The 13,623-nt window shown below is 37.5% G+C and overlaps 1 protein-coding gene and 1 long non-coding RNA gene across 5 annotated transcripts in view; one reads left to right on the top strand and one right to left on the bottom strand.

Moving 5' to 3' along the window:
• The first annotated feature begins 2,320 nt into the window (after positions 1-2,320).
• On the top strand, positions 2,321-7,113 carry LOC147842089 (uncharacterized). Of its 2 annotated transcripts, none has more exons than XR_015501140.1 (3): positions 2,321-3,886; positions 3,924-4,193; positions 4,919-7,025. It is a non-coding gene; the product is annotated as an uncharacterized LOC147842089 (long non-coding RNA). The 2 variants fall into 2 exon arrangements; XR_015501141.1 differs by having other exon boundaries at positions 2,327-3,886; positions 4,842-7,113.
• The window catches only part of grm5a (glutamate receptor, metabotropic 5a), a 49,946-nt gene continuing 41,969 nt past the window's right edge, over positions 5,647-13,623 (bottom strand). Inside the window, exons 8-9 of one of the 3 annotated variants that reach the window (XM_087269679.1) lie at positions 12,410-13,349; positions 5,647-7,401 (exon numbers count right to left, since the gene is read on the bottom strand). In XM_087269679.1, the coding sequence (XP_087125805.1) occupies positions 6,528-7,401; positions 12,410-13,349 (1,814 nt within the window). In that variant the 3' untranslated portion in view covers positions 5,647-6,527. 3 annotated transcript variants of the gene reach the window in all.

Raw genomic sequence — 13,623 nt, 5'->3', positions numbered from 1 at the left:
GACCTTAAAAGTCAAAGTCTCTCTCTCTCTCTCTCTCTCTCTCTATACATATTTTTTAACCTAAAGTGTAATTTATAATTTTTTTTCTTAGATGTTATATTTATTGTGCTGAAAGTGAAACAGGATTTAGAGTATTTATTTGATTAGGCTCTGTATTATTTTGTTAATCTACTGCTGTATAATAGCCTAATTATTTTCTAAGGACACATTTGTACGCGGTATGTATTGTTAATTCTCTAAACATTCATTATGTGAGGTGAGCGAAGTTGTTGTGTGGCACTTAAAAACAGCGCACTTTCTTGCATTTCAGCACATTTTTAAAAAATGCTGACAAACGTGTCTCCTTACGTCTGTAGCCTACTTTCTCTTACCTGCGATGTCCCAAAGCTGCAGCCGGACCGTCTCCGAGTCCCAGTTCAGAACTTTGAGCGCGAAATCCACGCCGATGGTGGCTCTGTAGTTGGTGGAGTACGTCTGGTGCACATAACGCTTAATGATGCTGGTCTTCCCTACTCCCAAATCACCGATGACAAGAATTTTATACAAATGCTCCTTCTGATTGTTATGCATCTCTGAGGATGTGTGTGTCCAGAGTTTATCACACTACCTCTTCATTTGTCATTGAACTTAAACTGGCACCGCCCAGGGCGTGGAGAGACTTGTGACCAGCTGTCAGACAAGCTCTGTTTGTTCATGTGGACAGAATTCGTGTCATTCACACCTTATGACCAAAGAAACAAACGTGATGTGCCTGTCCATCTTTCTGTCTGTCTTTCTATGTGTCTGTCAATCTATCTATCTATCTATCTATCTATCTATCTATCTATCTATCTATCTATCTATCTATCTATCTATCTATCTATCTATCTGTCTCTCTGTCTCTCTGTCTCTCTCTCTCTATCTCTCTATCTATCTATCTATCTATCTATCTATCTATCTATCTATCTATCTATCTATCTATCTATCTATCTATCTATCAGTCTGTCTGTCTGTCTGTCTGTTGAAGACAGTATCTATCTATCTATCTATCTATCTATCTATCTATCTATCTATCTATCTATCTATCTATCTATCTATCTATCTATCTGTCTGTCTGTCTGTCTGTCTGTCTGTCTGTCTGTCTGTCTGTCTGTCTGTCTGTCTGTCTGTTGAAGACAGTATCTATCTATCTATCTATCTATCTATCTATCTATCTATCTATCTATCTATCTATCTATCTATCTGTCTGTCTGTCTGTCTGTCTGTCTGTCTGTCTGTCTGTCTGTCTGTCTGTCTGTCTGTCTGTCTGTCTGTCTGTCTGTCTGTTGAAGACAGTATCTATCTATCTATCTATCTATCTATCTATCTATCTATCTATCTATCTATCTATCTATCTATCTATCTATCTATCTATCTATCTATCTATCTCTCTCTGTCTCTCTCTCTCTATCTATCTATCTATCTATCTATCTATCTATCTATCTATCTATCTATCTATCTATCTATCTATCTATCTATCTATCTATCTATCTATCTATCTATCAGTCTGTCTGTCTGTCTGTCTGTTGAAGACAGTATCTATCTATCTATCTATCTATCTATCTATCTATCTATCTATCTATCTATCTATCTATCTATCTATCTGTCTGTCTGTCTGTCTGTCTGTCTGTCTGTCTGTCTGTCTGTCTGTCTGTCTGTCTGTCTGTCTGTCTGTCTGTCTGTCTGTTGAAGACAGTATCTATCTATCTATCTATCTATCTATCTATCTATCTATCTATCTATCTATCTATCTATCTATCTATCTATCTATCTATCTATCTATCTATCTATCTATCTATCTATCAGTCTGTCTGTCTGTCTGTCTGTTGAAGACAGTATCTATCTATCTATCTATCTATCTATCTATCTATCTATCTATCTATCTGTCTGTCTGTCTGTCTGTCTGTCTGTCTGTCTGTCTGTCTGTCTGTCTGTCTGTCTGTCTGTCTGTCTGTTGAAGACAGTATCTATCTATCTATCTATCTATCTATCTATCTATCTATCTATCTATCTATCTATCTATCTATCTATCTATCTATCTATCTATCTATCTATCTATCTATCTATCTATCTATCTATCTATCTATCCAAGTCTGTCTGTACTGCATTTACTGTATACATAAATAGAGGGAGAGAAGTACATAAGAGGGGGTGGAACTGCATTCCACACTTCATCATGGAAACTGTGAAAATAACACAACCACGCAAACTCCAGCCTCAGAGCTCAGCATCTCTAAAGAGCTCATTTTTTTGATTATCTCCCCGTTTTCACACTCAGTGTTTTATATAAACAAAAAAGAGAAACATTTGTAATTGAGTCCCCTTTAATAACACTCAGGTAAAACCAATGTTTTTTACACGCTTTGAAGAGAAATAAAAAAAGACTTATCCACGCATAAATGAAACCTTAAAGTAACATAAACATCGCAAGCTACATTCGTTCCACTGTCACAAAGCTTAATCCACTATGACCATCATATCCATTGAGCACAAATAGTTAGTAAAAAAATACATCACACACATAGCCAAAATCTACATTCTATGAACGTCTTGTCATCAAAGGCAAAAGAGCGAAAAATGCAAAAGACTTTTAGAAAACGTACAAAAGTTCTCAAAAGAACATTAAGCACTTATTTCAGCTAATGGCACTGGTCCGCATGCAAACGTGACCGTATAACATTACACCTATTCAAGAAGAATATTGCACATTGATTGAAAGAATAGATGTCTGTTGGTACAGTAGGTACAATGTGCATTCCTACTAAGTCTGAGCGTTTCAACTTAAACTAGTTCATACAAAAGGCTTAACTTTAATGGGAGATTTTATGTGGGTTTATCAACAAAGACTGTAATTAATGCCCTGTGTTTAAGAATCATGTCCACAGTGTAATGACAAAGGGAGTTGTTTTGTTTTTGGCTCATCTACTCTATGCATTTGAAACAAAAGCCTGAGTGGATTCATGTAAATTAAAAGGCCCATATTGCTTTATGTAAAAGTTACTAGTTAACTTATATTACTATTCAAAAGTTTGGGAATGGAATGTGTTTGAAATGTTTTTGAATTAAAGCTCTTGTGTACGGAGAGAGCTTAACACACTGCTATTTTAGAAAACCCATGCAATTACAAAAAACGGCAGCAATTTAAGAAAAGATCTTCATCTGTTTGACAGCACACATGCTGCATATCCTCAAAACGCAACAAATTAATAAAACACAACGCAAACAATTTACGCAAACAATTTTCTCACAACGCAAACAATTTACAAAAACACACTGCTTTTTCTCACAACGCTTTTAAACAGCACAGAACACAATGGAAATGTTTTAAGAGGACCCTAAAACATGACAGATTGGCTATTTAGGTTGTGGTTATTTAAGCTAACAAAATACAAAAGGGAATCAGGATGTTAAAATAAACAAACAAAAAACTCACCTTTTAGAGATCAACTACGACTTATACTACGAGCAATAGTCATGGCACAGTGGCGTCCATCACGTTTTTGGGTCCATGGACATTTTCGCTGTTTTCTGATGTTTTTGCAAGTGTTGTGAGAAAATGCAGCACATTTTCATAAATTGTTTGCATTGTGAGAAAATGCAGCGTGTTTTTTAATTTGTTTGCATTGTGAGAAAATGCGGCGTGTTTTTAATTTGTTTGCGTTGTGGGAAACCGCAGCAAGTTTTAGTAATTTGTTTGCATTGTGAGAAAATCCAGCGTGTTTTTTAATTTGTTTGCGTTGTGGGAAAATGCAGCATGTTTTTTAATTTGTTTACGTTGTGGGAAAATGCAGCATGTTTTTTAATTTATTTGCGTTGTGGGAAAATCCAGCGTGTTTTTTAATTTGTTTACGTTGTGGGAAAATGCAGCGTGTTTTTTAATTTGTTTGCATTGTGGGAAAATGCAGCATGTTTTTTAATTTGTTTGCATTGTGGGAAAATGCAGCATGTTTTTTAATTTGTTTACGTTGTGGGAAAATGCAGCGTGTTTTTTAATTTGTTTGCATTGTGGGAAAATGTAGCATGTTTTTGTAAATTGTTTGCGTTGTGAGAAAATGCAGCGAGTTTTATTAATTTGTTTGAGTTGTGGAAAAATGTAGCATGTTTTTGTAAATTGTTTGCGCTGTGAGAAAATGCAGCGTGTTTTTTAATTTGTTTACGTTGTGGGAAAATGCAGCGTGTTTTTTAATTTGTTTGCATTGTGGGAAAATGCAGCATGTTTTTTAATTTGTTTACGTTGTGGGAAAATGCAGCATGTTTTTTAATTTGTTTGCGTTGTGGGAAAATCCAGCGTGTTTTTTAATTTGTTTACGTTGTGGGAAAATGCAGCGTGTTTTTTAATTTGTTTGCATTGTGGGAAAATGCAGCATGTTTTTTAATTTGTTTACGTTGTGGGAAAATGCAGCGTGTTTTTTAATTTGTTTGCGTTGTGGGAAAATGTAGCATGTTTTTGTAAATTGTTTGCGTTGTGAGAAAATGCAGCGAGTTTTATTAATTTGTTTGAGTTGTGGAAAAATGTAGCATGTTTTTGTAAATTGTTTGCGCTGTGAGAAAATGCAGCGTGTTTTTTAATTTGTTTACGTTGTGGGAAAATGCAGCGTGTTTTTTAATTTGTTTGCATTGTGGGAAAATGCAGCATGTTTTTTAATTTGTTTACGTTGTGGGAAAATGCAGCATGTTTTTTAATTTGTTTGCGTTGTGGGAAAATCCAGCGTGTTTTTTAATTTGTTTACGTTGTGGGAAAATGCAGCGTGTTTTTTAATTTGTTTGCATTGTGGGAAAATGCAGCATGTTTTTTAATTTGTTTACGTTGTGGGAAAATGCAGCGTGTTTTTTAATTTGTTTGCGTTGTGGGAAAATGTAGCATGTTTTTGTAAATTGTTTGCGTTGTGAGAAAATGCAGCGAGTTTTATTAATTTGTTTGAGTTGTGGAAAAATGTAGCATGTTTTTGTAAATTGTTTGCGCTGTGAGAAAATGCAGCGTGTTTTTTAATTTTTCTGAATTGTGAGAAAATGCTGCGCGTTTTCGTAAATTGTTTGTGTTGTGGGAAAATGCAGCATGTTTTTTAAATTTGTTTGCGCTGTGAGAAAATGCAGTGAGTTTTAGTAATTTGTTTGTGTTGTGAGAAATTGCAGCCTGTTTTATTAATTTGTTTGTGTTGTGGGAAAATGCAGAGCGTTTTCATATATTGTTTGCTTTGTGGAAATATGCGGTGTGTTTCATTAAATTGTTTGCCGCTCGTTTTTTAAACAAAAAATATTTGCTTTGTGAGGATTTGCAGCACATGTGCTGTCAATCGTATGAAGATCTTTTCTAAATTTGCTGGCATTTTATTATTATTATTTTTTTTATTTGCACGTTTTCTTAAATTGCAGCACGTTCAGCTCTCTCGGCCACTGTACATATGCTCACCAAAGCTGCACTTATTTGATGAAAACAGAGTAATGTTATTAACATTTTAGTTATTACCATTTTATCACCATTTATTCCTGTGATGACTTGATGACTTGAGATTTGAAGTCTTTAGTTACACAATCCTTCAGAAATGGTAATTTAGAATTTTTTGAATATATTATCATTATCAATCCTGAAACTGTGCTGTTTAATTTTATTATTAGGATTTTAATGAATTGAAAGCGCAAAACAGCAGCATTTATTTAAAACATGTTTTTACACAGAAGTTTACTGTAACAAAATATAATGATCAATTTAATGTATCCTCACTGAATAAAAGTAATAATTCTCATAAGTGACATTTTACTGAACCCAAACCTTTGAATAGTAGTCTAGAAAACATTTTTACTCCAATTCCATGTTTCAAATGAATAAAGTAAAACTGGGACATGTTGATATAAATCAATAAATTCATCCATCTGAAAGACACACAGTCTACATTAAAGTGTCTGATTTCTTTAGTATCTAAATAAACCTTCCCTTACATCACTTCTATAAGATTTATTATGAAAAATATAATAATAAATATCATTTTTATAAGTTAAATGAAGTGGCACAACATGCAACCTCTAAGCTAGGGAAAAAAAACAAATGACCAATATTTAAACAAACTACTTTGCGCTCGAAGGCTCAATTTGGTCCTACATTCAAACGTTTGCACTTCTACGAAGAATCGTGCACGACGTTCAGGCAACAGGAGAGAGGAAATGACATCACCTGTAGTTACACCAGGAGTTTAGCTATTGGTTATTTTACACACCTGTCCAGATTGACGTCGTTGGAATGTTATTAAATCTTCCAGCTTGACCATCATCTTGCCAAGAAGGATCGTAAAAGTAAGTCAGAGCGCTCTTGAGTATCAAGTACATCCCTAATTATCTGAGAAGCCGTTTGGTGGAGTGCCTTACGCAGATTGGGATTTTCGAGGACGGGCCGGATTCCAAGCACCATAAAAATGTCCTCTGCGAGTGCTTCTATATTAAGAGTTTACACTCCTTGACATTTACAGCAGGATTTTGCGATCTAAGCAGCTGCCTCTTGGTCTCCAGAAAAACTCTCAGAGCGAAGACGAGCTCTGGCTGTAGTGGCGCAGCACCAGCTGGTCGTATATGGGGGAGCAGGGCTCACACAATGGCAGCTCAGAGGCTGGCGACGTTGGAGACTCGCTGATTAAGTCAACAGAGGAGTCTCTAAATGGCGAAGGTGGTGTCAAGACGCCCAAGTCCTCGAAATCAGTGGTCCTGACTGCACACGAGGAGTCGTAGGTGCTGTCAAAAAGGCTGGCGGGTGAAGCTCGGCTGCTCCCGCCGGCTATGATGCCACCGGCGATGCCAACTGCTGAGCGAGGGGTGGTGTTTGCTGCGGCCACAACGTCTGCGTATGTAGTGACGGTGGTAGGATGTGGTCTTTCCTGCTGGTGGTGGCGGTAAGATGGTGAACAGGGTCTTGGGGGGTTGGCGGAGGTGGCGGTGGTGTTGACGGCTGTTCCTGGTGGTGAACCGGGAAGCATCATGCTGTTGAGTTCAGTGATGTTGGCTGTGAATTGACTGACCACGCAGCTGATTTGATCCATGATGGAGGATGGTTGGTGTTGTAGACGCTCGGTTAGGTATGAAGGTATGGCTACTACTTGCGCACGTTCACCATCTTCCACGTCGCATCTTTTCATCGAAGGACGCTGGCAAATGGTTGGCAGTGGTGATGGGGTTCGAGGCCGGTAGGTTACAGGGTAGCGTTGGTTTTTCTGGGAGCCGTCGTATGATAGTTTCACTCCCGCGTCTGGCGGTCGATCGCAGCCCTTTGAGAATGGTTTGATAATGGCCGTCTGGTTGGCTTCTTCTTTTTTCTTGATGTGGATTGAGATCCGTTTCCAAAGGTTGGGTCTGTAGCTTCTCTCGTTCTGTGCCCAGGTCACTGTTTTGCCATTGGAACTGCGGAAAATAAGGGAGCATTGTGAATTTCATGCATTCATTGTACATCAAAATACAAAAATAAATGAATATTATTAAACAAGTAATAGAAAAAAATGTCGTTTTTGTGACATAAATTTCAGTAAATACATTTTAAATGCTACATCATCAATCTCCTGAAAAAAAAGCCAATAACAATAACTAAAAGTAAAGTTCGTAGACAAACTTTATGGTGGCTTGAGTAAGCCTAGCCTGAAACTTTGAAGTTAGAAGTTCTTAAGAAGTTTAAAACAGTCATAACTACATATAGGTTAGCATGTTTCTTGCTAGGCAGTTGATAAGGTGTTGCTAGGTGGTTGCTAGGGTGTTCTGAATTGTTGCTAAGGTGTTGCTTGGCAGTTGCTAAGGTGTTCTTGGTTGTTCCTAGGTGGTTGCTAAGGTTTTCTCAGTTGTTGTTAGGTGGTTGCTAAGGTGTTGCTAGGCGGTTGCTAAGGTATTCTAGGTGGTTGCTAAGGTGTTTTAGGTTGTTGCTAGGCGGATGCTAAGGCGTTGCTAGTTGGTTGCTTAGGTGTTGCTAGGGTGTTCTAGGTGGCTGCTAAGGTGTTCTCAGTTGTTGCTAGGTGGTTGCTAAGGTGTTGCTAGGTGGTTGCTAAGGAGTTCTAGGTGGTTGCTAAGGTGTTTTAGGTTGTTGCTAGGTGGTTGCTAAGGCGTTGCTAGGCAAGTGCTAGGGTGTTCTGAGTGATGGCTGAGGTGTGCTAGGTGGTTGCTAAGGTGTTACCAGGCGATTGTTAAAGTGTTCTACGTCATTGCTAAGTGGTTGCTATGGTGTTCTGAGTTGTTGTTATGTGGTTGCTAAGGTGTTGTTTGGCAGTTCTAAGAGGTTCTAGTATAAACTAGCATGTTGTTTGCATGAATTTAGTATCATTTAGCATGTCGCTAGTATGTTTATAGTATGAATTAGCATGTTAGTATGTTTATTAGTATATTCTTAGTATGGATTGCTTTAATGCTAGTATGGATTGTTATGTTGTTAGTATGTCCAATGTAAAGTCAATAGCAGTTTTGTATATAGGAAGTCTATGGGACAGTTGCTAGGGTACCGTAAGTGGTTGCTAGGGTGTGGCTAGTTAATTGAAAGGTCAGTGATTGGTAGATTGGTAGTCTGAGTTAAATGAGCAGAACCTTAAGTCTGTAAGACAGTCTGGCTTTCTCAAGCCATCATAATAACAATAATAAAAAGCTGATATATCTACATGACAACATAGTGCTTTTACATTATAACAGGAGGCAGACAGCCGTGTGTCTCATTATACTGACAGACTTGATTGTCATGGAAACAATGCTACAGTGCAAGCCAGTTGAACAGCTGTCCTTTCCAGCACTTTCAACACATAACATTTAGAGTTCATTTACCAACTTTGGGATTCATTTAGAGCACAGAATCACCTTGTTTTAAAAACCGAAAAGGGACTTTCTCCCCACACACCCCACACGGCCTCTATGTCCCCTTGCCAGAGTGTATCATTAGAGCTTAAAGGCAAGAGAAATGACCGTGCCATTAACCATCCCAATCCATCCATTCCAGCACAATTACCAACCTCATCCAGTCCTGTACGTCAGACAGCAAATCTCTAACTTCTGTTGTAATGCACCTGGGGACCCATCGACCCACATGCACCAAACTCCAGGAATGATTCACAGGCAGACGGGGTAATTGGTTGGGGCTCCTTTTCTCTTTCGAGAAGGAATATTGGCTTTTTTTTAATGTGCTCTAAAAATGCTCAGTTGGGGAGTTGATTCCTTTTCAGTCTAAACTCATTTTCATCCTCAAAAGCGAGTCTTTGGCAGGCATTACTGAGAGATAAACAGATTTAATGTGAGCTTTATTTATTTAATTAGTCAGAAGCTGCTTCTTCTGCAATCAAGAGCGGTAACTGAATTATAAAGAGGAAAAAAAAGAATTTTCAAAAATGACATACGAAATAATTGACACATCATGCCTCGTTATCCTTAAATTCATTCGGTGTGAATCCAATTAAACTGAAGAATTTCAAAGAAGCATGAAGGAAAAAGGGGGAAAAAGTGTTTGTCAATTCCCAACTTTAGTTGGTTGGATGAAAAAACTTATGACCAAGTATTTTTATTTCATTTTTGAAAATGTTTTGCATACAGACATCAGCATTGATATACAGATGAAGTCAGAATTATTCGCCCCCTGTTTATTTTCCCCCCAACTTGTTTAATGGAAAGAAGATTTTTTCAACACATTTCTAAACATAATAGTTTTAATAACTCATTTTTAATAACTGATTTATTTTATCTAGGCCGGTTAGGGTAATTAGGCAAGTTATTGTATAACGATGGTTTGTTCTGTAGACAATCGAAAAATATATAGCTTAAAGGGGCTACTAATATTGACTTTAAAATGGTGTTTAAAATAATTAAAACTGCTTTTATTCTAGCCTAAATAAAACAAATAAGACTTTCACTGGAAGAAAAAAAATTATCAGAAATACTGTGAAAATCCCCTTGCTCTGCTAAACATTATTTGGGAAATATCTAAAAATGAAAAAAAAAAAAAAATAATAATAATAATAAAGTAAAAAATCAAGGGGGGTTTAATAATTCTGACTTCAACTGTATATTGATAAATACTGTTCATTGAAAAAGTAGTTTTATGCATGCCAGGCTAGTAGGGGTTGTTATGCAACTTTGTAAAAAAACACTACATGCCTGCACACATACTGTCCTGTAGTCCACCACTCTTGTTTTGGTCATCAAGTACTCGCACATGCCTATAAACTGAACATGTAAAATGTGTGCATGATTCTCAAAATCATGTTTTTGAAAAAAACATAACTATCAGACAAAATCTTGCACCTTAAAATCAGCTATTTAAAGATTTACATTTTTTTTTAACTGTGATAGTTTTTCTCAGTCACTGGTGCATTTCTCACAAAACTATTTAGATTTACACAACAGTTAATGCATTTCTCAAAACAATTCATTTGTGCACATCATAGTAGCAGTTTCTCATTCCTTCCAACAAATTGCAAATGTATTTGGACATGCATCAACTGCTTTCAACTCTCTGCTGTTTTATAACATTATCATTTGCTTAGGTCATGTCAATCAAAATGAACTAAACTTGTAAATGCTGAATAGTCATTCCATATAAAACTAATAGTCCTCATTTCAATACTTGAGTCTTTACATACAAAAATTTTGAACTAGTTGTCAAAATCTGTCAAGCTATTTTTATTAAAAAAAACTTTTTTTTCTTTTTAAATGTCTTCTAAATTGAACAATTTGATGAATGATTTACAGACCTATGCATGTTGCAGGTTTAGTTCCAATATGTACTGCAATATTGTTTACAGTTGTGCACAGCTCTATCCAAAGGAAGATTATGTTTGTTGTAAATAAGAGTGTATTTATTCTTTTGCACAATGATGTGAATAAATTAGAATTGTAGAGTATATGCAGTAATAATGTGAAACATACATATTCAGTGTCTTGTACTCAGATGCCTTACTAAATGCAGTGATGTCTAATGTTACTGTAGTTTTCAAATGGCTGTGCAAATAGTATATAGTGCTGTCTTGAGCAGTTTCTGGAAGTGTCACCAACATCTGACTTTTATGCATTAGAAAACTGTGATAATGAAAACATGACAAAGCCATTTGACTATCTTGTTGATGAACAATGGTGTCAGAACTTTTCATCTTGATGACACTGACACTTTCATTGACATCAATACTTGCTTTTGAGGAATCAGCTATCCATTTTGATCAAGTGACACGCTTTTGCAGGTTATCGGTTTTGCTGTTTGTATTAATTGTTTAAGGAAACGCATTAACTGTTGTGCAAATGAAAATAGTGTTGTGAGAAATGGACCAAAGCCACGGAGAAAAACTGTAAATAGCCAAAGTTTTCAGTTTTTAGTCAATTGTACCAAAATAACACACGTTAAATCCACTTTAACCAAATTTAATGAAAGATGGTAACACTTTGCAATAAGTTTGTATTAGTTAATGTTAGTGTATTGACGAACACAAAAAAACAATGGACAAAAAATCATTACAGTATATGCTCATCTATGTTATTGTTTGTATTTTTCGTTGTTAGTTCGTGTTGACTCACAGTGCATTAACTAATGTTAACAAGCATGAATATGGATTTTAATAATACATAAAACATGCTGTTCAAGTGCTGTTTATACTTAGTTCATGTTAATAAATACATGAACCATCATTAACTAACGAAACCATATTGTAAAGTGTAACCAAGACTTTTTAATTGGTCATTTTAAAAAATAATACAAAATAATAATAGAAGTTAGGGATGTCCAGATCTAATCATGTAATTGGAAAATGGGGCCGATCACATGGTTTCAGACTCGATCGGAATCGAACGTTACCTCCCAATCAGGATTTGAATATATATATACAAACATACATTTATTTACTTTTAATATTTTTTAACACATCTAGAGTTATGTGGTGGCACAGACTTAGACCTCTTTCTTGACTTCAAACAAAAGCAATGTGTGTGGTATGACATCAATTTGTTGCAGAGATGTTATTGGTTAAATGCCGGCACATGGAAGCAGCTTGAAGTGGAAAGTGCGAGAATTTCTGCGGTCTGGAGGTATTATAAAGTTGATGACGACAACATTGCCATAGCAAACTGTGATATATGTAAACCTGTGGTGCAAAAATAGAAGTGCTTTGTTTGTTAACGGGGTTGTTGAGTGTTAAAATTAGGCAAAATAAATAAAAAATAAGGAACATCCTGGATCTTTGCTTATCTTTATTCTTTTTTTTGTGAATTACAGAAGTATCGGATCAGGTTTCGGTATCGGTAAATACTCAAAATCAAAGGACTCAGACTCGGACTCAAGGGCAAAAAAAAACTCATCGGGACATCCCTAATAGAAATTATATGTTCACTTCAAATAATAGAAGTTTCAAAACGTTAGTATGATTATATCTAAACAATACTAAAATAATACTGCTCTCAAACTGACCTGACCGTGTCTGTGCCAGAGGGTCGCCGTCTGAACAGGTTGGCCAAACTGCTAGAGCGGCTAGCGGCCGAGGCAGATTTCCCATCTCCCACGTGCATCCTCACAACGGTGGATGTGGTGAAAGCGCTGCGTACGTTCCTCTCAGGCTTGGCCAGCATGATGTAGACTTTGGGCACAAACATGCAGCACAGCGCAGTGGTGGCGCTGAGGCTAACAGAGAAGCACATGGTGATTATCTTGTAGTTTGAACCGAAATAAATTGGCACGAACGCCAGCCAGATAATGCAGGTGGTGTACATGGTGAATGCGATGTATTTGGCTTCATTAAAATTGGCGGGGACGTTGCGGGTCTTGAAGGCGTAGAAGGTGCAGCTCAGGATGAGCAGTCCGTTGTAGCCCAGCGGCGCCACTACTCCGAGGGTTGTGGTATTGCAGATGAGGTGCACCTCGCGGATGGACGGATAGTCGTAGATCACCTGTGGTGGCTCCATGATGAAGAGTGCCACGATGATGCCCAGCTGAATCAAGATCAGGATGAAGGCGATGACCAGCTGGGCGCAGGCACTCATGAAACGAGGCTTCTTGGTGCAGATCTTCTTCTTGCTGCCAGCGAGGATGCGGGCGATGCGGTTGGTTTTGGTGACCAGTGCCGAGTAGCTCATGGCCGGCGAGAGCCCGATGCCCAGCCTCTGCAAGTAACAGTAGGCAACGTGTGGCTTGGCAATGAGGCAGAAGGTACACAGATAGCCCAAACAGATGCCAGCCAGGATGATGAAGCACAGCTCTCTGCTGGAGGACTTCACCACCGGTGTGTCGTGAAACCTGACGAAGACCAAAGTGACGAAGATGGTGGCGAGCAGGCCAAGGCAGGCAAAGACCACAGCAGCAATGGGCTCAGGATCTCCCCACTGAAGGTACTGCACCGGGATTCGCTCACAACCTGGGGAAAGGAATTTAAACATAAATTAAAAGTCCAGTCAAATTAAAAATAAAAGAAGTAGATGCTAGTTTCAGTTGGTTAGTCTTAAGCATATCGATTAGCTAGTGCGCTCCAAAACAGTGACAAAATGTGCGTTTGGATAATATAAAAGCATATAAACATCTAAAGCTTGAAGTTTGTCACTTCTGCTTAAATGGAAATACTTCAGTTTCTCATTAAATCTTGACCAATCAAAGGCTCTCTAATATCTGACATGCCCCGCCCCTTCAAGACA

Source organism: Danio rerio, chromosome 10 (assembly GCF_052040795.2).
Source record: "Danio rerio strain M-AB ecotype USA chromosome 10, GRCz13ab, whole genome shotgun sequence".
Lineage (NCBI taxonomy): Eukaryota > Metazoa > Chordata > Actinopteri > Cypriniformes > Danionidae > Danio > Danio rerio.
Note: the sequence above shows the minus strand (reverse complement) of the source record. Positions and strands in the feature narration are given on the sequence as shown.